Source organism: Myotis brandtii, unplaced genomic scaffold, assembly GCF_000412655.1.
Source record: "Myotis brandtii unplaced genomic scaffold, ASM41265v1 scaffold303, whole genome shotgun sequence".
NCBI lineage: Eukaryota > Metazoa > Chordata > Mammalia > Chiroptera > Vespertilionidae > Myotis > Myotis brandtii.
In genome coordinates, this window is record NW_005361573.1 from 1,396,110 (window position 1) to 1,418,885 (window position 22,776).

General features: G+C 50.4%; 1 protein-coding gene across 1 annotated transcript in view; it reads left to right on the plus strand.

The window, feature by feature from the left end:
* MYO18B (myosin XVIIIB) overlaps nt 1-22,776 on the plus strand; it is a 171,154-nt gene that overhangs the window by 19,654 nt on the left and 128,724 nt on the right. The window contains exons 11-15 of the mRNA XM_014542478.1: nt 2,604-2,748; nt 15,448-15,621; nt 17,790-17,880; nt 19,845-20,037; nt 21,229-21,309. Coding sequence (XP_014397964.1) covers nt 2,604-2,748; nt 15,448-15,621; nt 17,790-17,880; nt 19,845-20,037; nt 21,229-21,309 — 684 coding nt within the window. The remainder of the gene's footprint in view (nt 1-2,603; nt 2,749-15,447; nt 15,622-17,789; nt 17,881-19,844; nt 20,038-21,228; nt 21,310-22,776) is intronic.

Sequence of the window (22,776 nt, forward strand, 5' to 3'; positions counted from 1 at the left end):
ACCCAGTTCTTCAGGCACCGACGTTCCTTTTGCCATTTTGTCATTGAATCCAGTCAGTGTTCAGCATTTGACTCCCATAGCACCAGTCCTGGCCCCTGAGTGCTCTAGACACAGTCTAGTTTAATGTGGACAGAACATTTGGGATTTCATTTATTTTTTCACTAAATTACCTGCAGCCTTTGGTTGACCTTGAATCTTTGATTGCATCAGATAAACCCTGGGCATGTTGTGTGTTGAATATATATATATATATATTTTTAGTTGAGTAAAACATAGTAAAAGGTATCAAGTGCACTAATTTTAAGTGTACAATTCGATGATGATTATATTCTTAAACTTACAAGGTCAAGATCTAGAATTTTCCTCATCCTGACGAAAGCTCCTTCCAGCCCCCTCCCCATCAGGGGTTTATTTCCCACCCCAGGATCACCATCCTGACTTCTCTAACCGTAGGTTAGTTTGGCCCACAAAGATGGGATCACGCAGTGTTTTGGTTTTTTGTACCCAACAGTCCTGACTCACATTGGGTCTGTGGGATTCATACATGTGGTTGCATGTATCAGTGGCTCATTCTTTTTCATTGCTGCGTAGCACTCCATACCTGTACCACCCTTTGTCTAGCATTCGCCTGTGGGTAGGCATTTGGGCTCTGAGTTGACTTATTCCGCTGATTTCACTGATTTCTGTTTTCATGAGTTCAGTGCAAGGACTGGCTTTATCAGGGCGCAGTGCAGAGATGTTGGCTCTCTAGAAGTTTAAGGAATGGTCAACATCTTCCTGATCCTAGTCGTTTTTGTCCCTCCATGTCTTCGGTCGCATCTGAGACATGGGGTGGGGCTGGAGAGAAAAAGCAGCAAATTAGCTTTATTGAAAGTTTTCTCATTCTTCTCTTCACATGAGCTAAGTGACAGAGGATGGAGTCTGGCTGTAATTTAAAGTCAAGTGCTCAGGGCTGACAGTGGGAGCCATAATAAATGTGTTCCCACTGTTCTCTGGTGCCCTTTCACGGCTACTTTGAAATCTCATAAATAACCATGTTGGTAAGATGCCTTCCTTCCCTCTGTTTGCTCCAGTGGAGCAGCTGCGGTTGCTAGGTTGAGCTCCTGGTTGCTAGGGATTTTGTGGTCCTGTGGTGGCCCGGAAATATGATGGATCAGTGGAACATGCTTTTGCTATTAATCGAAATGTTTCCACAGCGAATCTTTCAATGTCCCTGCATGCTTTGACGTTGTCCCAATTGGTCAGTGATCCTTACAGGATTCTTTCCGAGTTAGAAGTGGCTCGAATGGATGGGACAGGTGGTCTGGATGGGGAAATCAGGAAAGCTTGATTCTAGTCCTGTGTATCTGGTACTAATTTGCTGTGTGACTTGGACAAGCGTCGCCCCCTCTCTGGGCACCAGACTCCACCAAATTCAAGGACCTGCCAGGTTTAACAGCCCACAGTGTATCACCTAAGCTCTGTCCAAGTGCAAATCAGTTCTTCACTATGGGCTGGTGGGTTTCTGACAAAAGAATTCTCCTCTCCGGCTCACTTCCTCTCAGCCTTGCAGGCTTCTGGGCCGAGTCTCCTTGGCCAGATGGTGTGTGAGCGGGAGTTTCAGACTAATTTTAATATTCAATCAAACATAATTGGGATCATAAATCTAAAAAAGAAAAATAACGCTCTACAACCCATTAGCATCAGATCATGTCATTTTCTCATTCCTCCAGCTTAAAAATCTCGGCGGTGTCCTGTCGCTCGCACTGGGGGTGGCGCACGGGTTCCCTTTCGGTTGCTGCGGTAGCTCAGTCGGTGGTGGCTGCAAGGGGTGATGTCCCGAAAAGAAGCTGGACTCACGGGCTTCCTGTGGGATCTTGATCGATTAGTGATGTCTGCCACAGGTCCAGGCATGTAGAGAGGGGTGTGTATTTGCCAGTCAAGGCTGGAGTGTAGAGTTCATGCCCTTTAATATTGTGTTGGAGGCCTCCCCATGCTCAGCTCCTCCCCTCTCTGTCGGCCCCACCTCCAAAAGTGCCTGTTCCGTGTCCATGTTCAGGGACCATCTGTTGTCTCCAGAGATCTCCTTTGTTCGTCGTGTTGCTCCTTGTACCTATCAGGGCCTTTATTACACGAAGTGGGTCAACTCTGCCTGTTTATCTTTCGAACTCCAATCACAGTTTGGTCTCATTTTCTGTGACATTCTCTTTGGCCCCCCGGGTGGGATTCATTAGTGCGTTCCTGCCTCCGATGTCCCGTAGCTCCCCACGTATACCCGTATCCTACCACTTAGCCTGTTTCACACTGAGTTGCTTTTTTAAATCTCTTTTCACTTCTACCTTGAGAGGCCCTCAAAGTCAAGTTCTGGGTTTTGCTCATCTTTGCCTCCCCGGAGGCTGGCACAGAGCAGAGCCTCGCTAAATCTGCTGAATGGACACATGAATGAATAAGAATCGTATCGCCTTCCAAAGTCAGACAGAAATGACTGCCAACCATCCTCGGCTTAATTGTGGCCAAAAAGTGACCACACACTTCCCCCGAGACCGAGCGAGGCTTCGCATTGTGAGTTTGCATTTTCTCCACCACTATGACCTCTTTTTATTCTTCTCTCCCTTTGCCCTCAGCCTGAAGACAAGCAGAGGGCGGCGGCCGCCTTCACCCAGCTCCAGGGTGCCATGGCGACGCTGGGCATTTCTGAGAGCGAGCAGCGAGCCATTTGGCGGGTGTTGGCAGCTATCTACCACCTGGGCGCAGCGGGGGCCTGCAAAGGTACGTCCTTCCTGCCCGCTCCCCTGGGCTGCTGGTTGTCTCTCCATGAAATGGGCCGGGGGGAGTCTACCATCGTCTGCGTGTCAGGGGCTGCTCTGTGGGAGGCTGCCGGGCAAAGCCCGGGGAGAAGGCAGTGGCTGGGTTTCTCCAGCAAACCTTCCAGAGCAGCGCCGGGCAGTAGGACCTTCTGCGGTGATGGAGATGCTCTCTGTCCGCGCCGTCCAGCACAGGAGCCACTGCCCGCACGTGGCTGCCGAGCACTTGAAACACAGCTAGTGCGACTGAGGAAGTGACCTTTAAGTGCATTAAGTTTTAATTAGCACAGATGTAAATGGCCACACCTAGCCAGTGGCTACTGTACCAAGCAGAGAGGCTCTAGAACATGGGAGAGAAGGTTGGGCCCACAGAGTAAAGGTGATGTGTTCTATCTAGACATCTGGGAGACGCTCCCCACTGCCTGCTACAGGTACCCAGTTATCGCGTTGTTGAGCCTGAGTAGGCGACGGTCCCAGGCCCCGCTCACACGGGCACCCTCCAGCACTCTGCAGGTTGAGGAAGAGAGCGAGTCTTGCAAGTAGATGGCACCTGCCTTTCTGTTTCTGTTGTCGCACTTGAACCCTCTCTGCCTCCAATGCCACTAGAGGCCAAGGGAGCCCCGCCCCTCACCCCCACCTATTGACCTGTCAGCAGAGAAGTTTGATGCCTCAGTTCCTCCTCCTGGGCAGGTGGGACGTCCCCTCTGCTGTGGGCTCAGGGACCTGACTTATACCTGTCACCACCAGTGACGATAAAAGAGAAAGTCATATTTATAAATATTTTATTAATACATGATTATGGTGATAATTCCTCCAGCCTCCCCCCATCCCAGCATATAAATTACTTTAAGAGGAGCTGCCGTCAGTCTGCCTGGGAGGCCTGCTTGATGATTTACTTACTATATATTCTGCTTTGGAAGATTTCATAATAGGTTGCTCTAAAATCAGCTATTAAGAATTTCAAAGTCATATATAAATGTCTTCGCTTTGTGTCATAACAGATCATTTTGAAATATTCCATTAATCAGGGTGTGTGTGTTTTTTAATGATCTCCTTTCAGAGAGCCTGGCTTCCTTAACTTATTTCGGGAGCCCCGATCCTATTTTTATGCTTTTTGAGCCGATGAGATTCATGCAATAATCTGGTGAGGAGGAAGAACGCCATGGGCAGGCGTCGGGACTCGGCCTGTTGGGTGTGAATCCTGGGTTGGCCTTTCTCAGCCTCAGTTTCTTTCTCTATAAAATGGGGTTAATGATGGCACCACTTTGTAGGCTTATTGTGGGGATCAAGTGAGTCAAGGCCAAAACATGTGGAGCACAGGACTTGGCTCATGGTGTGTGTGTGTGTGTGTGTGTGTGGGTGTGTGTGTGCGTGTGTGGTGGGGGGGGTTGTTAGAAAATGGAGGCTCAGAAAGGGTGTGTGATTTACAGAGATCACACAGCTGGAATGTTTCAGGGTGAGGTTTGAAACCTCGGTTCTCTTCCTGCGAAGATTGCTCCACTGACCTAGACTTTGCAATGGGCCACTCACCCATTCCCTGTGTTCTCTCTTCATTCCCATAGCAACCCTGACAGGAAGGTAGGGAGGGAATTCCCTAGTTTTGGTTCAGTATGCTGAGGCCCAGAGAGGTTGTGCAACTTTGCCAGGGTCACACAGCATCGTATAGTGGAGCTGAGGTTAGAATCAGTGCCTGTCTTCCTCCAAAGCCTCTGCTTTTCTCCTCTACGAGGCTGCCCAGCTGGCCCAGTCCTTGGGTGCATTGTGGGTGCCTGGATCTTTGCCTCCCTCCTAATAGCTCTTCAGCTCCGTCTAATTTCCACCCAATCCTCTCATCTCCGTTCAACCTCTGGTCTCTGTTCTTCCATCTGGAAGGTCATCCTGATGAGCAGAATAGAGGCAGGAGAGCTCACAATCGGGGGTAAAGGCCAGGCTTCCAGGACCAGGGTGACCTCCGTTTAGTTCTGGTTCTCCTGCGTCATTAGTGAGTCTCCTGACCTCTGAGACTCAGTCTCCTCACCTGTAAAATGGGGGTGATGGTGACTGCTTCTTAGGGTTCTGGAGGCTTATAACATTTAATATAAATATATTATATAAAGCTCTGCTATCGTGATGATTTTTGCTATCAGTGCTATCGTTATTAATAGAACATCTGTCCACCATCCAGGGGGGTTTTCCTTGGTGAAGTTCGAGTCTGCAAGACTGACTTAGGCTGATCTTGAATCCTTTCCTACCCTGTGGTCCTGTCGCTGTCAGAGATGATGTAGACTTTCCCCGAAAGTCTGAGACTATTTGTCACTCTGCCCGCTGTCCATCATTACGTCACAAAAACGACAATAACGTTCAGAACCAAAAGAGTAACAAGGATGAGCAATGCCTGCCTTGATGGCTGCGTCGCTTTGCTTTCATTTTTCTCGGAAGGCTGGTAGGAGGTTTAATTCATTTATCTTTCACTCAATTTTGCTTGCTGCTGACCCCATTGCCTGATGTATGACGCAGTCAGGCCTATACATAACCCAACTCGGGGCCGCGTAATGGGCTGATGAAGGGAGGCCGCCAGTCGGCCCGGCAACTCCCCGCCTGCCGTAATAAAGATGTCAGCCCCCAAATGGATGGGGCTGTAACCCGGGGAGCCCCGGGGGGCCTGCAGGAAGGAGAGACAGCAGCAATAATGACAAGAGCCCAGCCCCCTGCTTTCTGCTGAGGCACCCCGACATCCAGCAACCAGGGCACTCCAGCCAAGGATAGGAGGAGGTGGCCAGTCGCTCCCCAAGCTGGAGGAAGACCCCGTGTGTCAAAGGCCAGTGGGAATAGCAACAGTGATGCCACCAACATCAAGCAATGACTGTATATTCAAGTGGCACTTTGCAAATTATTTTACTGTCTTTATTGTGTTAAAGCTACTCCATATGCAACACTGCGAAGTTGTCTTCCTGTGAAAAATGGAAACAATATAGAAGAATATAGAATGAACAACGTCTCTCCTCAGCCCCCAGATCCCTGAGTCCTCAGAGGCGGCCATTGTTAATGTTTAGAGGTGACATTTATTACAGCGGAAGAGCCAATATAGATACACTGCTGTTAACTAAAGTCTGTAGTTTACACAAAAGGGTTCACTCTTGGACTTGTACATTCCATGGGTGTTGTCAGATGCATATGACAGGTCCACCATGACATGGTCACACAGGAGAGTGTCACTACCTTGACAGGCTGGATTTTTTCCTGTTAAAATTTGTTTTTAAATGTTTATCAATTTAGAGAGGAAGGGAGAGGGAGAGAGAGAGAAACATTGATCAGCCGCTTCCTGCATGTACCCCAACCCGGAATCAAAGCTGCAACCTGGGCGTGCGCCGTGACTGAGAACCAAACTGGTGATCCTTCAGTGCATGGGACTAAGCTCAACCAACTGATTCACACTATCCAGGGCTCTGATCCACTTTTTGATTTGAAGTAATTATAGACTCACAGGAAGCCGGAACAGCAGTACATAGAGCCCCGTGAGCTTTCCCGTGGTGGCACTGTACCCAGCTGTAGTTAGCACGTTATTAACACCAGGAAATGAGATGGGTGTATTACTGCAACCTAAGTGATAGGCTTATATTCAGGCCTTTAAAATGTCATTTAGCTACATTGCACACATAACAAATAGTTGGTTGGTTGTTTGGTTGGTGTCTTTACACAGATGGGTCCACACCATCTCCATTTCTACGCCGTTTGCTCTTCTCATCTCACAGCGAGTCTTGACCTCTTTGCACTTGGGGTCATCGTGATCCACCATGACATGGTCACACAGGAGAGTGTCACTACCTTGACAGGCTGGATTTTTTCCTGTTAAAATTTGTTTTTGAATTTTTATCAATTTAGAGAGAGAGGAAGGGAGAGGGAGAGAGAGAGAAACATTGATCAGCCGCTTCCTGCATGTACCCCAACCCGGAATCAAAGCTGCAACCTGGGCATGCGCCGTGACTGAGAACCAAACTGGTGATCCTTCAGCGCACGGGACTAAGCTCAACCAACTGACTCACACTATCCAGGGCTCTGATCCACTTTTTGATTTGAAGTAATTATAGACTCACAGGAAGCCGGAACAGCAGTACATAGAGCCCCGTGAGCTTTCCCGTGGTGGCACTGTACCCAGCTGTAGTTAGCACGTTATTAACACCAGGAAATGAGATGGGTGTACTATTGCAACCTAAATGATAGGCTTATATTCAGGCCTTTAAAATGTCATTTAGCTACATTGCACACATAACAAATAGTTGGTTGGTTGTTTGGTTGGTGTCTTTACACAGATGGGTCCACACCATCTCCATTTCTACGCCCTTTGCTCTTCTCATCTCACAGCGAGTATTGACCTCTTTGCACTTGGGGTCATCGTGATGTCCCTGATTCTCTTTGTGGATGGCAAGGGCTTGCCTGGAGTGGGTGGGCCTCCGCCTAGTCCTGCCGACCATTCAGGGCACTTCCTGCTCTTCGGTGTCCAAACCACCACACTGAGCATCCCTGTCAGTGGAGGTTGTGCCCATGAGGGAGGGCTTGAAGGCGTGGTAACAGTCCTGCCAATCATTCAGGGAGCTTCCTGCTCTTTGGTGTCTAAGCCACCACACTGAGCATCCCTGTCTGTGGAGGTTGTGCCCATGAGGGAGGGCTTGAAGGCGTGGCTTCCTGGACATGGAACTGCTGGGTCAGAAGTCTAGCATTTGCATTTTCCTGGGTGTTCACACGGGTTGACTCATTTAACCCTCCCAAGTCTCTAGGTTAGGCACTGCTGTTATTCCTGTTTGTAGGTGGAGAGGATTCCTGGCATGGAACTGCTGGGTCAGAAGTCTAGCATTTGCATTTTCCTGGGTGTTTACACGAGTTGGCTCATTTAACCCTCCCAAGTCTCTAGGGTAGGCACTACTGTTATCATTCCTGTTTGTAGGTGGAGAAACCCAGGCTCAGAGAGGTGCAGTCACTAACTCAGGGTCACACAGCTCTAAGGGGCAGGAAACTGGACCTCTGCCTGCCGTGCACTGGGTCACTGAGGGTCAGAGGAAGGCGTGGCACTTCACAATGAACCTGCGGCCTCCACTTTGGAGCCGCCATCTCTGTCTGCCACTCCAAAACAGACGCTTGGCCTGTCCTCTCTTTTCTTCTCTGATGTCACGTTTGTTTTTATACGTGGAGCAGGCAGGGCTTGGGGGAGCAGAGGTCAGTCCTCCATCTGGCGCTCAGCAACTGAGAGGGGCATCTCCCCCCCCCCGCCCCGCCCCCAGCTGCTTCCTGGCTCTAATGAGACAACTACACACCTGTCCCAGGTGCTCAGCGCTCAGAACACACCTCCATTTTCCCCAGGAGCGTGGAGTAGGGTTGGTGTCTGGGCCCCAGCTGGTGGGACCAGCCTTCTTTCTTTGGGCCCTGGGTTAAGAGACATTGAGAGCCATTGAGTCAGAAGAAGCAGGACAGCTGCAGGCTGGGCAAGATGGCTCCTCTGTGCAGAGGGCCTCAGATGGCAAGCTCAGCTCCCCAGAGCCTCACCTGCCCCGGGGAGACCTCCCCGCTGATGGCGGAAGCCAGGGACCATCTCCCATCTGCCCGGCCCTGGGACCTCCCTGCAGAGCTGCAGAGTCGACGTGCTGAGTAGGGGCTGAGACTGGCAGGCCTGACTGAGCCCCTCTTTGTACAGGGCAGGAGCCAAGGCCCAGAGAGGGGAAGGGACTTGCTCAGCGAGGCTGCAGGAGAGGTGCAGGGACTAGAATCTGAGTCTCTGGACTCCTGGGCCTTTGCTGTTTATTCGGCTCAGCTCCCTCCTACCCAACCCCCTTCATCTTCCTCCTCCTCTCCTCCCTCTTTCTTTCCTTCTTCTCTCCTTTTATCACTTCCTTTCTGTCTCAGCTAGTCTCTCTCCACTTTCTCCTTCTCTCTTTCTTCCTTATCTCTCTTCTATGCCTATTGGTTGGCAGGTCCTCAGCTTTCCTGGGACACCAACCTCAATTTTCAAGACAGGATTTCAGTCTGATCAATGGAGAGGAACCCAGACAAGGGCATTGGTGATGCCAAGAGAAAATCCTAGACAGGAGACACCCCACATTCAGAATGGTCAGCCCCACCCCAGGGCCTGGGACCCTTGAGCTCAATCTCGAAAACTGAGAAAAAATTGGGGAGGGTGCTCCAGGCAGAGGAACCCCATTGGGCAAGGCCTGGGGCCTCCGTGTTCCCATCAGCAAGGCACCAACATAAAGACCCCTGCTCTGGCCCTTCAAGACTGACACAGATCTCTGAGTAAGAGAGGATTAGCACTCGGCCCTACAACCTGGAGATTTCATTGCTCTGTCCTTGGACCCAGCAACCCCGAAGCCTGTCTCCTCCTGAGCCCAGCCCCACCCTCCTGCCTTCCTGTAACCACAGACCCCAGAGCCTCTGCCCTCCCCCAGCTGGTGGCTTGGCTCCCTGCCCGACAGCTGGTGCAGCCAGGCCTATTCTGGGCCACAAGCAAGGATTTATTCTGTGTTTTCTAAGCATATTGAATTCATTCATTAAGCTGAAATGGCTGCTCTGGGATGCAAACAATTATATTTTTAAAAAAAAGCAAAACCCTGGAGTGGCTGATGCTAAAAGGCGGCACTCCCTGGCAGCCCCACGCCTCCGGAACAAGGGCAGGGACCAGGTTTCAGGTTGGCCAAGCCACTCACTCACAGGCTGGCCTTACGAAGTCCTCTCCCATCTTCTCGGCCTCTGTTTCCCACAGAGCAGCTAACATTTATCCAGTGCTGATTGCTAGGCACTAAGTGCTTGGCCATCTCAACAACCCCTTGGGGAAGGTACAGTTATCCCATTTTACAGATCAGGAAACTGATGGTCAGAGAGGAGAAAGGACATTCCCAACGGGGGTGACCTAGATGCGCTCTGGGGTCTCTTTCAGCCTTGATCACCAGGGACTCCATTAACCTATTGCTGGTGGAGAGAGAGCAATGGCTCAGTGAAAACTCTAGTGTGGATGTCTGGACTCATCGTTCAGAGACAGAGCATAACAGTACTGCTAATGATGATGGTGGTGATGGTGATGGTAGTGGTGATGATGGTAGTGGTGATGGTGATGGTGGTAATGATGGTGATGGTGGTGATGATGGTGATGGTGGTGATGATGATGGATATGGTGATGGGGATGGTGGTGGATATGGTGATTGTGGTGATGATTATAATGATGGTGATGGGATTTGATCCTGGCTTCTGCCCTGCTAGCTCTGTGGCCTCAGGCAAGTCATTCACAGACTTGTTACTGGTCCCACCCCCAAGTCTTTGCTCCTACAGTCTCCTCTTGAGTGACGAGTGATGGTGACCCCTTTGGCTGAGGTCTCCATGATGACTTTCCTCCTCTACGTGGATCCCCTCCTTGGGGACACTCCCAGGCAGCTTCACACCCAATGTCTCGTTTTTATCTTGAAAATGACCCTTTGGGAGAGGAGCCACCCCATTTTACAGATACAAAAACTGAGGCACAGAGAGGTGAGATCAAACTAGTTCAGAAGACCCCCTACCCAGGCTCCCCTCTTGTAAATTTCCAATGCACATTGGCACACTCAAAGCTCTGAGAAGTCCTGCAGGAATGCAGCCCGTTTTGCTGCGTTTAATCGGATGCTGCCCTAACTGATTTGTTCAGCAAGCTAACTTCTTCCAGAACACCTGCTCATGGTCCCCAGAGCCCTGGGAGTGGTCTCTGTGTTGTCTCGCCAGCTGCCAGATTGTGGGCAGTGATTCCTGTTTGATTATGAGCAGCTGAGCAGCAGTTTATAGATGCTTGTTGACCAGGCCTTACAGGGAGCACTGACTGTGCAGACGAACAAAGACCCTGGGGCAGATGGCAGCTTTCTCCCAGGCCGGGCAGGTGGAACAGTAGGCCACGATTTGTGGGGCAGCATGGCATCTGGGGGCGGTGGGAACAGGAAGAAGTCCTAAGAAGCAGGAAGAGACTTGAAGTTCTGGCCTCTGAGAGGGTTACATTTTCCAATAGGAATTTGCTGGATGTCCCTGGGCAGAAATCTGAATGGGATCAGAATTTAACGGGCAGGTCCTTTGCTAAGTGATCTCATTGAGGCCTCTCAGGAACTCCGTGGGGGTAGATGCCCATTTTACAGAAGAGGAAACTGAGGTTCAAAGTGGAGACAGGTGGGGTTTGAACCCTGGAAGTCCGTCTCTGCAGCGCTGCCTTTTCTTGTAGCATCTACAGCCTTTTAGGCTTATCTCTTCCCTGCAGGTGGCCCCCTCCTCCCGGGGCTCTGAATTGTAAGCCTCAGTGTGAGGCTATGCGAACCGATGGACCAGCATTATAAATAAGTCACCTAATGTTCAGTAAGTCAGCACCAGCACGGCTATTGTTGGAAAGAGAAATAACTTGGTTATTAATACATACAGGAGGCCACAGTAATTGATAGCAATTGAACTCATGGCGCACAGGGGACAACAGTCATGTTATTTTTTCCCCTCTCTCTCTGTCTCCCTTTGTGTCGAGCATAAAGGGAAAGAAAAACACAGCCTGCCTTTGCAGGTGGATTTGAGCAGCTCAGAAAATGAAGTGCCGTTCCTTTCCCTAGCTCCTTTCTTTTCTCTTTTTCCCATTTCTCCTTTGTTCACTCTCTCTGGGGACCTAGAATCAAGTTGTAGCTCAGTTATTCAGATGCCGTGTGACTTAGCGCTGGACTGTACCCGTTTCTGTGACTCAGTGGCCTCTACTGTAGAATCAGGCTTAACACTCAGCCCGCAGACCTTGCAAGGCTGTTGGGAGATCAGCCAAGGTCACACCACTATCCTCCCCCGCAGTGTAGACGCGCTCAGGTGTGCCTTCTCCACCTCCACCAGTGGCATGACGGGATGCACGGACCATTAGCCACTAAGAATATAATAGAATTGTTATTTGCTAATCATTTTATGAAACAGATTCATATGAAACAGATTCAAGGGTGGGCGGTCCTATCACATATGCATCGTATTTACATAAACACAGCCAGACCTGCAAAGGGAAAGTGAGGCCAGGAGTTGCAGACACGTATTTCTACATAGGTCATGGCCCCTGAAGGCAAGCCGCCCGTTGCCTCCGGAGGGACAACAGCTGGCTGTGTTGGGATTGTGGATGCGCTGCCACACTGTACGTCATGGGCAGCTTAGGAGATTTTCAAGGGCAACTTTAAGGGCACTTGGTTTTTCACCTCCGACTCTGACTTTGGGACAGTGCCCTGTTATGAGAGGAGGCCCCTCCGCATGACGCCACGCTTAGGGTCTTGTGTGTTGGAGCCAGGAGGCCCGAGTTCAAGTCCTGCCTCTGCTGCTTACCAGCTGCATGACCCTGGAAAGTCACCCTGACCTCACAGGGCTGCAGGGAGGATTCGGTGAGGCCGTGGGTGCTCAGGGCTCAGCTCAGTGCCTGCCCTGGGGGAGCTGACGTTAGGATATTAAGGTCGCCTTTGTAATCCTGTTGGACATTTCTGATTCTTTTTCTTCGGTGGGTGAGACAGAGGAGGGGTGGCGCGTGGGGCACCAGGGAGCCTTCCTACCGGCCAGCATCGCATGTTCTATGTGATGCTCACAGAAGAAGAGGGAGAGGATCCCGAGATCGCGCGGGTGGAAGCCCACCACAGAGCTGAACCGCGTGTGAGCCGAGATAGAGGAACCTGCGGCTGGATGTAGTGCAGGGCCCAGCCTTCGGGGAGGTGGGAGCAGACGATGCATTTTCCTGGTCAAGTTCCCTGTGCGCCTCCTGGATTTCAGCAGCGGGATTCTGCTCCGTGTATTTGGAAATATGCCCCTTAAATCAGGCAGGATTTAGAGTCCTGCTGCGTCCATTCCCCGCTCCTCCTTTCAGACGGAAGGTCACTGCAGGTGGAGTGTGAGGGACTGTTTGAGAGAGTGGCGGGGGAAGGGGGGGAGGACGCAGGAGAGGGACAGGACATCGCCTGCCTCAACAGTTACCACCTCTTTAATTTGCTGTCCCCCCCCCCCCGCCCCCCCCCCCCCCGGGAGGACGCAGGAGAGGGACAGGACATCGCCTGCCTCAACAGTTACCACCTCTTTAATTTGCTGTCCCCCCCCCCCGTCCCCCTTCGCCCAGGAAGAAGAAAGTCTCATTCAGGGCTAATAGCCTTTAATGCCTCTCTTTCTTCTCAACAGAGAGAGCAGCCCTCTGGCTCCCAGGTAACGGTGTCTAATGAGATTCTAATGATATTTTTGTCCTCGTGTTGTATTCAGTTCTACTTTCTGTCTGTGACAACTGATAATGGCGTTGGTTTGCAGAGTGCCCCCCCCCCGCCCCCCGCATGCGGAGGGCAAGGAGAGATGGAAGGAAGAGGCAGACCCCTCGAGATTGGTAGGTGGCCCGATTAATAGGGGACCTGCCTGTGAGGTGTGCCTTGGGCGGCCACACCTGCCATAATCTTAAACGTTGCTGTAGAGGCCTAAGGAGTTCAGTGCGTATTCAGTCCAGATGTTGTCATCAACACCTCACTCTCTCCAGGCTGGGGCCTTGGAGCAGCTCCCCGTGTGGGCACAGCGGGCAGAAGGTACATTCCAAGGACGGGAGGGGGAGGAGCCTCCGATTGCCCAGGTCCAGCTCCTGGGTCAACTGGTGGTCGCGTTCTGTCAATGACCTCCTCCAACAAATGGGTTCTCAAGTACGTGCTGTACCATTTCCTGTTGCAGCGTGTTTAAGTGGAAAGGATAAGTGCGTCCATTGAAAAGAAAGTCCTCTCTAGGATCACAAGGATATGGAGCATTCGCTGCAGGTGGTGTTGGAAGGCTGACTTGGGGGAAATAGTTTTTCCACCTGGTATCGGTCTGATTGCGGTGACTTCCCGGGGTCAGTTTTCTCGTGTATAAAATGGGAATAATAATACTGCTTCCTGGGACCCTTGTGAAGATTTGATGACGATGACGACGATGATGGTGATGAGTAACTACAACTAACACGTATTGAGCCTTTTCCACGTGTCATACCAGGAATTCTAACCCAGAACTTTCTGGCTCCAAAGCCACGAGCTGAACACAGATGACATATCAAATAAAATGGGGTCAAGGAGTGGTAACCGTTACCCTCACTACCATCGTCCTCACCTTCTTTATCATTTTTGAAAGTGGCGGGACTTTTTGATTAGACATGTTACCTCTCTGAATATCTGTTTCATCATCAATAAAATGGGAATAATCTGTAAAATGGAGGCAGCAGTAGCAGGCAATAGGAGGACCTCAGTGAAAAGCAGTGGCGATGTGTGGCCCCGAGTGATGGGCCAGGGCTCCTCCTCTTTGCGTGGCGTCAAAGTCCTGGATAAAGTCTTTTTCCAGATTTCCAATTTAGCTTTAAACCAGGCGAATTCTTCGAGGTGTCTGCTCAAAGAATTGGGCCCCATGATCTCTTTCTGATGGATCGTGAAATCTCTGTGGGCAGCTGTGTTTCTTATTTCAAAGATGGAAACACATTTTGGGGAAGATAAGCTATGGGAGAAAATTATTTAAGGATGGTACTGTCACTTGTTTTAATAATTCATTTTTTTAAGTGAATTACAAAATTAGTATACAGCGGTATAGGAAACTTGGAAAACACAGAATCCCCCTACTCAGCTGTAATTGTTAACATTCAGATGTTTCTTCTTATTATTATTTTTTGCAGCAGCTTAGAGTGATTTACACAGTTCACATCATACCATGGGTTGGTTTTCCAGTTTGCTTTTCCCTTAACAGTTAACTTGCCCATGTCATACAACATCTTTGTTGCTGATCTTAAATGTCCTTATAATCATCCATAGAGTGGCTCCCCATTGCTTCTTCAGCCTCATCTGGTTACTCCTCTCCTCTCTTTACATCGAAGCCACCTGGCCTTCTTGGCATTTTTCTTACACACCATGCTGGTTTCTGCCTCAGGGTCTTTGACTGCCTCCTCCTCCTACCTCTAGAGCTCTTCCTGGTTCCTTGTGTGGCCAGCACCTCTCACCTTTCATAACCCAGTTCATGTCACGCCTCCGTAGAAGCCCTTTCTGACCACCATAGATCCTTAGCAACTCCCTCAATTTCTCTTCATCTCATCACCCTGTTTTATTTTAGCAAAGAGAAAAAAATATAACTATAATTTATCCCCTGAAATTATCTTGTTATCTATTTACTTGTTTATTATTTCATCCCCTCATAGACTGTAAGCTTCGTCTGTCTTGCTCATCATTGACTTCCCAGTGCCTAACACAGTGCCCGTCACATAGTAGGAACTGAGTAAATATGTGTTGAATAAATGGATGGCGAGATGGTTGGGTTGTGGCTGAGTGGGTAGTTGAATAGATAGGTACGTGGATGGCAGGAAGTGGTGGATGGGTAGATGGATAGGTAAGTGAATACGTGGGTAGAAAAATCATACTTTTACTCATCATTCCCCAATTCCACGTTTAGAGTGTCCCCTATGATATTTCTAATCGCCTACAAAGAGTGAAGGATGCAAGTGTCAAGGAAGTAGGATAAACATGTCTCTTGGGAAATCTGATCCCTGCCCAGGGCTCATCTGCTAGGGGCCCAGGTCTGGGCTGGTGTTCAGGCTTCTGCTAAGGATAGGTGGCTGGAGGGTGGGAGGTACGAGAGTCCCCGGTTCTCTTGGACGCCCACCCCCTCACCCCATGCCCAGGACTCACCGCCATACTTCTGTTTGTTGTCCTCGCAGTGGGCCGGAAGCAGTTTATGAGGTTTGAGTGGGCAAACCACGCCGCTGAGGCCCTGGGCTGTGAGTATGAGGAGCTGAACACGGCCACCTTCAAGCACCACCTGCGACAGATAATCGAGCAAGTGACGTCTGGACCAAGCTGCCGGGGCCTCGAGGACGAGGAGGCCAGCTCAGGTAGGAAGGGCTGCCTCTCTGGGTGGGCAGGGTCCCCGCTGGGCCAGCTCCTGGGGACATACTAGCATTCCTTCACCTATTCACCAAGGATGTAACGAGGGTCTGCCACATGCAGGCTTTCCAGGTGCACACAAATTTACAGCACACACTCATAGACACATGCATTTTTCTCACACAATCACAAACATGTTCAAGACACATACCACCTACTTGTACACAGACATACACACCATGAAAATGTGCACACCACACACACACACACACACGCACGCACACGCGCACACACAGACACACGCTGAGACATGTGCACACACTGTTTTGTGAGGCTGAGTCAAGCTCTCAGGCTGAGGTCTCCAGGGTAGATGTTAAGCAGGCAGGGGACTGGCAGGTTTAGGAGAGATGCTGGGAGGCTGTGGGTTGCCTAGCAACGGCCCAGGTTGAGGGTGAAGTTAAAGGAGGGATGGGAAATGCTTTGGGTCTGCAGCGGGCTGCCTGGAATGTACAAGCAGGAGTATTTCTCCAGGCACCGGTGCATACAGATTGGAAACTTGTGTTTCCAATTCTGTGGGTGGAACAGAAATCTAAAGGGTCGGGATCTGTGATCTGACACCCTCAGCTCTCCACCCCAACTCCTCACCCCCTCACCCCACTTCGTTCAATGCACTCTAACCAAGGCTGGCTACTTCTGTGGGACCAATGAGTGAGTGTGTGTGTGTGTGTGTGTGTGTGTGTGTTTCTGTGGGACCAATGAGTGTGTGTGTGTGTGTGTGTGTGTGTGTTTTTAAACAAAATTGAGACTGCAAGTATCTTAATAGTTTTGTAAGCTTTTTTATTCTTCCTAACATTGGAGGTAGGCACTTTTTCATCTCATTCAGTATTCTTCTCTACCCATTTTAAGCATTCTTTTGTATGGATGGACTACAAATTAATCCCTTTGCTATTGTTGGATATTTAAGTTGTTTTGAAAAAGTGATTTTTGCCAATTTGATCAACAATCGGGAGAACATTTATACCCAGAAATCCTCGTTTCTCTGAATATTTCATTAGAATAAGAGCCTCCGAGTGACACTATTAAGTCCAAGTATATGAACATTTTATGACATCTGATATAAAATTGCCAAATTTCCCTCCCGAAAGAGAGATCAACAAGCATTCTCAGAGTTCCTACTATGTGTCAGGCACTGGGGGTTTGGGAGCCAGCAAACCAGAGACCGTCCTATCCTCGGGTCACTCCCAACCCGGGGGTCGGGGGCCACACAGGTGGATAACATAAGCACACCTGCAGGACATGCTGTGGTCAGTGCTGGGGAAGCTAACGCCCTCGAAGTTCCTCCCTGCTGTAGCAGATGGCACGTTTGAATAATGTACGTCATGATCCCACTTAAGCGTAGATCTGTCTGGTTCATGTCACTGAGCTTACCGCCCTCGAAGTTCCTCCCTGCTGTAGCACATGGCACGTTTGAATAATGTACGTCATGATCCCACTTACATCAGAAATCTGAAAACGCCAGAGCCGTAGAGGCGGAGAGTAGAATGGTGGTGACCAAAGGCTGGGGCAGGGAGAGTGGGAGATACTGACCAGAGGGTACGCAGTTTCCCTTATGCAGGATGAATGCATCCTGGAGAGTAGAGGACCGAGTAGAGGGGTGAGATGATAGGAGGTGAGTATGTCAACTGTACCGCATAGTACCTGTAGTTAGCAATGCTGTGTTATGTAATGAACATTTTTTTTTGTAGGGTAAGTCTTATGTTAACTGTTTTTATCACGTACACACACACACACACACACACAAAGAGAGGGGGAGGAAACTTTTAGAGGTGATGGTTATGGTGATGTATACTTATCAAACTCACCAGGGTGTATATAATAGGAAGGCAGAGCCTTTTGTATGTCAATAATACCTCTCTACATTAATTTTAAAAAGATGCAAGGTAGAGCTAGGAATTGGCCTAATGGGGTGTTGATCAAGGCAGGCTTCCCTGAGGAGGTGACCTTGGGCTGAGCCCTGAGGGATGAGCAGGATCCTGGAGATCCTGATAAGACACTTGGTCCTAAGAACATGGGTATGCGACGTCTGTGGGGAGATGGAGGTGGGGGGTGGTGTGTGAGGGAAGGGGGTTCTCTAAGGCCAGTGGTGATCCTGATCCTTTCCTCTTGCCAATTCCAGGGCTCAAGATGACGGGTGTGGAGTGTGTGGAGGGGATGGCCTCGGGCCTGTACCAAGAGCTTTTTGCTGCCGTGGTCTCACTCATCAACAGGTAACTGCAGCCATTCCTTGGCACAAAGCCAGCCTCTTTGCAGGTACACAGCGAGCCCAAGCATGGACAGGTAAGCAGAGTAGGGGATTTTGGGGCTGGAGAGTGGATTTTCTTAGTCACACAGTGTCAGGTTGAAATGCCACCTCGGCCACCCACTGGCTGTGTGATGTTGGCAAATCAGTGCGCCTGTCTGATCTCCCCTTCTGCACATGCAAAAGAACTCTATCCCCCAGGGTCATTGTGAGGATTCAGAGAAATAAGGAAATTAAGTAACTCTTCCTAATCAAGATCCTAAACACCAACAATAAAAGCTAATGATTCCGGGGCACCTACTAAGGGCCAGGGCCTGCATTAATTGTTTAACCCAACTTCCCTGTATCATTTGATATTCACATCAGCCCATTGTACAGATGAGATGACTGTATTCCTCCTCGTACCTTCAACATTCTTCGAATAACCCACCAGAGTGCCCCTATCCCTTTATTTTTCTAAAATTTCCTGCTGGGAAGGGGGAACCTCCAGGGGAGAATTTCCAAGTGGGCCAGGATGTGTGCCTGCCTGGCTGCAGGCGTCGTAGCCTCTGTTTCCTGTTGCGATGAGCCAGCTCAGAGCCCGCCCTTGGAAATCTTTAAGCAGTTCCAGTGGTGCGGGTCCAGAACCCAGGCAAGTGCCTCCCTCTTCTGTGAAAGGAGGTGTAATTAGGCTTCTGACATCCTGTTAAGGGGGTGAGGCTGGTGCGCAGCAACAGCACAGCTGGGGTCTTCCAATGTCACCAGGACACAGAATCCACTCCCTCTCCTGCTCCTGGAATAATTACCATTTGAGACCCGTATAGAAGCCAAGGGGGTTGTGCTCACTTAGAGCAAGGAATACTGGGGGCAGAAAATGAACTGCTGACCAAGGAAGCTGCCTCAGCCCATGGAGGGCAGTTGCTTCATGGTTTGTTCTGGGGCCACCTCCATTAAATGGGTGCATCAGTGGGTGCGTTGGTGGTAACAGTACCCACAGCCACCATTTATCAGCCCCTGGCAGGCATCTCACTTTCCAAGTGTTAACTGACAGTCCTCACGCAGCACTATGCAGTGACTGATCTCACTGGCCCATCTTACAGATGGAATATCTCGGCAAGTAACGGGGAAGAGCTGAGGTTCAAAGTAAGGGCCCTTTGAAGTGGATGCTGGTCGTGCTGATGATAAGAGCAGATGCAATAGTGTTCACCAGGCACTTCCCTGCACTGACCTTGTGTTCACAGCTCTCACCTCCAAGCCTCCGACAGCTCTCTGAGTTTGACTCCACCTTCTCTCTTCCATGGCTGGCTCAGAGAGGTTGGGCAACTTTCTCAAGACACACAGCCCCTCATTTGCAGAGCGAGGGTTGGAGCCCACATGGGACCATCTCCCAAGTCCCTTAGCTCCTGCATTTTGATGCAAACAATCCCTCCTCTGTCTATTGTGATAGATTGGTCAAGAGGACCCAAGGAGGTGATGGCTTGAAGGAACATTATAAACAGAGGGACTAAACAAAATTCTTTTCTACTGCAGTGTGTTACCAAGAAAGAAAAGGAGGCTCTAGTCCTAACTTATAGCAATTTGCCAGGGGACCTGAAGCAAGTCCTCCCTCTACTCTGGGCCTGGTGGGGAGGACATTCCCTGAAGGCCTGAGGTACCCGCGGGAGGCACTTGCCAAACATGAACTCCTTTGATTCTTACCACAGTCCTTGGGATCATCCTACCATCATTTCAACAGTTGGGGAAATCCATGCTCAGAGAGGTTAAGTAACTTACCCCAGGTCACACAGCCTGTAAGTGGTGAGCCTGGTTTTGAAAGTAGAGCCGTTGGATCTGCAAAACCACGCAGCACACTGCCTCAGTTTCTCCATCTCTGTGACAGCATTGGCGGCTTGGATCACCAGGGCTCTCAGATGCCATGTCATTTTGGGACCTTTCCCCTCCTTCTCTCCCCAGATCTTTCTCCTCCCATCACCTCTCCATGGCCTCCATCATGGTGGTGGACTCTCCGGGCTTTCAAAACCCCCGGCACCAGGGCAAGGACCGGGCCGCCACCTTCGAGGAGCTGTGCCACAACTACACCCACGAGCGCTTGCAGCTGCTTTTCTACCAGCGGACCTTCGCCTCCACGCTGGAGCGCTACCGGGAGGTATGGCCAGGCGGAGGGGGCCTTCACCAGGGTGCAGCGGACGGTGTGAGGCCTGGTCCTCCGTAGCCTTTGACTGCATCCTGTTTGGCTCATCGCTGAACAAAAAACCCTAACTCCAGGCCTGGCTCCCAGGCCTTTGCCGCACCCCCTTCTCCCTTACTCCCAGCCTCCATCAATGGCCCTCCCAGCCCTTCAGTTCGGGGCCACCAAGGAACTGGGGCTCCCCAGGCCTTGCTCCCACAGCTGCCCCTTCTTTGGGATGAAAGTTCCTCTTTGCCACCTCATCGAAGCTAAATCCTCCCCTGACGTTGAGCTTGCATCTTCCCCAATGTGGAAAGCCCTTTGCTGTGTTGCTCGGTGAAAATGGGTGTGCTCCTTGGATCCTAGTGTGGCAACATCCTAGAGTGGCAGATGCAAGTCCCCTTCTAGGAGGCACCTAGAGAGACTCTGGGTGTGAACCGGGAAATGCGTGCAGGCTTGTTCCTGCCAGCCCTTTTCTCACTAGAAAACAAAGTTTAAATTGAAATACAACAGCTACACAAGAAAAGCACATAAATTAGAAGTGAGCTGCTCAATGGATTGCTCCAAACGAACATACTCACGCACCTACCGCCCAGGTGGGCAGGGGAGCATTGCCAGCACCCGGATGTCTGCTCCCTCCTTCCTCCCCGAAGGAGACCCCTTTACTCCAGCAAGTGCTAAGGGCAAAATATTAGAAATGCCCATATATATCTTTTTCAATAGATAATGGCTTTTTCAGATTACCGCCATTTCTTTGGTTGGAGCCCACAGAGCAAGAAACATAAAAGCATCAACATGGGTAAATCTCAAAAAAAAAAGACATTGATGAGACCTGGGGTCTGACTCTAATGCTGTCATTTATGGGCTGTGTGGCCTTAGGAAAGTCACTCACCCGCTCTGATCCTCGATTTTTTTCACATGTAAAATAGAAATAATACTTTTGTATCAGTTACCATTTGCCATGGTGACTCGACCTAATAAACTCCCTGAAAACACATGGCTTTAAAAATAACCTTTTGTTGTTGCTTGCAAGTCTCTGGGTTGCCTGAGCAGCTCTTCTGGTCTTGGGGGTGAGGAAAGTCCTCACTTCTCTTGCCTCTTCCAGCAGTTTTCTATCCTATTCGTTCGACTCATGGATGGAACTGACCTTGAATTTCTGTGACTTTCCAGGAAGGCCTGCCCGTGCAGTTTGACCTCCCGGAGCCATCCCCCGGGACCACGGTGGCCATTGTGGATCAGCATCCCTCCCAGGTAACATGGGGCCCAGCAAACCAGGGCTCTCAGACACCGTGAGGCCTTTCAGTGGAAATACTTACAGATTTGAGCCTTGAAGCTACGAGTTGTGAATGCTCTCTGCACCTGGCAGGGTGCTTGGCACCTAGTAGGTGTCCTGCAGGTGGAATTGCTCCTTCCATTTGATAGCACAGACTACCCTTTCCCTCCTTCCCGTATCCATTCAGGCAGGGTGGGCTCCCAGGCTTCTCCTGGCTCACAGTGGGCTGCACCGTCCCCTCAAAGCCCCCTTGTTCGTGAGCCTTGCCAGCCATTCACCTGCTTATGCAGCTTGTTGGCACCTCTCTGTCTGGTTCCACCTCCCTGTCATGTTCCCAGGAAGGGGCATTCCGGGAGGAACGACCATGGCAGTGAGGAGAGAAGGGCCACGGTGTCCCCACATGCCTGGGCGGTGCCTGGGAACAGCTGCCTTCTGAGGATGGGCTGGCTGTCGCTTTTGACCCCAACAAAGAAGGCCAAGGTGAAGGGACAGGAGGCCTGGGGCCCAGTTCTGGTTCTGCCCATGTCTCCCCATGTGGCCCGGACATGTCCCTTCTCTAGGGGCCTCTGACGAGTGTGGGTCAGTGTTTCTGAGTTAGGGAAGCCCGCTGTCCTGATGTGCCGGGGACCCTGCTGGCTTTAGCACTGAAATCCTCACGTCCTGGGAGGCCCCGCAGTCCCTGTCCCTGTCATCAGGGCCACCATACATATCACATTTCCTCCGTAACCACTCAGCACGGTTATTGGTTATGTCAGCTCATCGCGGGCCCTCGGATAAGCCCCTCAATGCCCCTGGCCTCTGTTTCCCACGTGCAAAATTATAAGCATTGCCCGGATGGTCTCAAGCTCGGGGCTAGATTTAAAATTCCGTGCCTGTGCTATTGAACTAGGTTCACCATCTCCTCGGAAACATTATTTGGGCACTTCTCCTCCCGCCTCAGGATTTTAGTTTTAAAAAGTCTAAAGACTTCTAGGAGGAAGCGATGAGGATGGATTAAATCCTTTCATGTTGGGCTGTGCACACATACATATAGCCACATGGGTATCTAGAAATGTGTCATTACACGGTGCTTTCCTATATGAAATCCTCACACAGCCCTCTACAGAAGGTACCGCCAGCCTCCGCTTTACATTAGAGCAGCGGTTCTCAACCTGTGGGTCGCGATGTATCTAGAAATGTGTCATTTACACGGCGCTTTCCTGTGTGAAATCCGCACACAGCCCTCTACGGAAGGTACCGCCAGCCTCCACTTTACATTAGAGCAGCAGTTCTCAACCTGTGGGTCGCGACCCCTTTGGCGGTCGAACGACCCTTTCACAGGGGTCGCCTAAGACCATCTGCATATCAGATATTTACATGACGATTCATAACAGTAGCAACATTACAGTTATGAAGTAGCAACGAAAATAATTTTATGGTTGGGTTACAACATGAGGAACTGTATT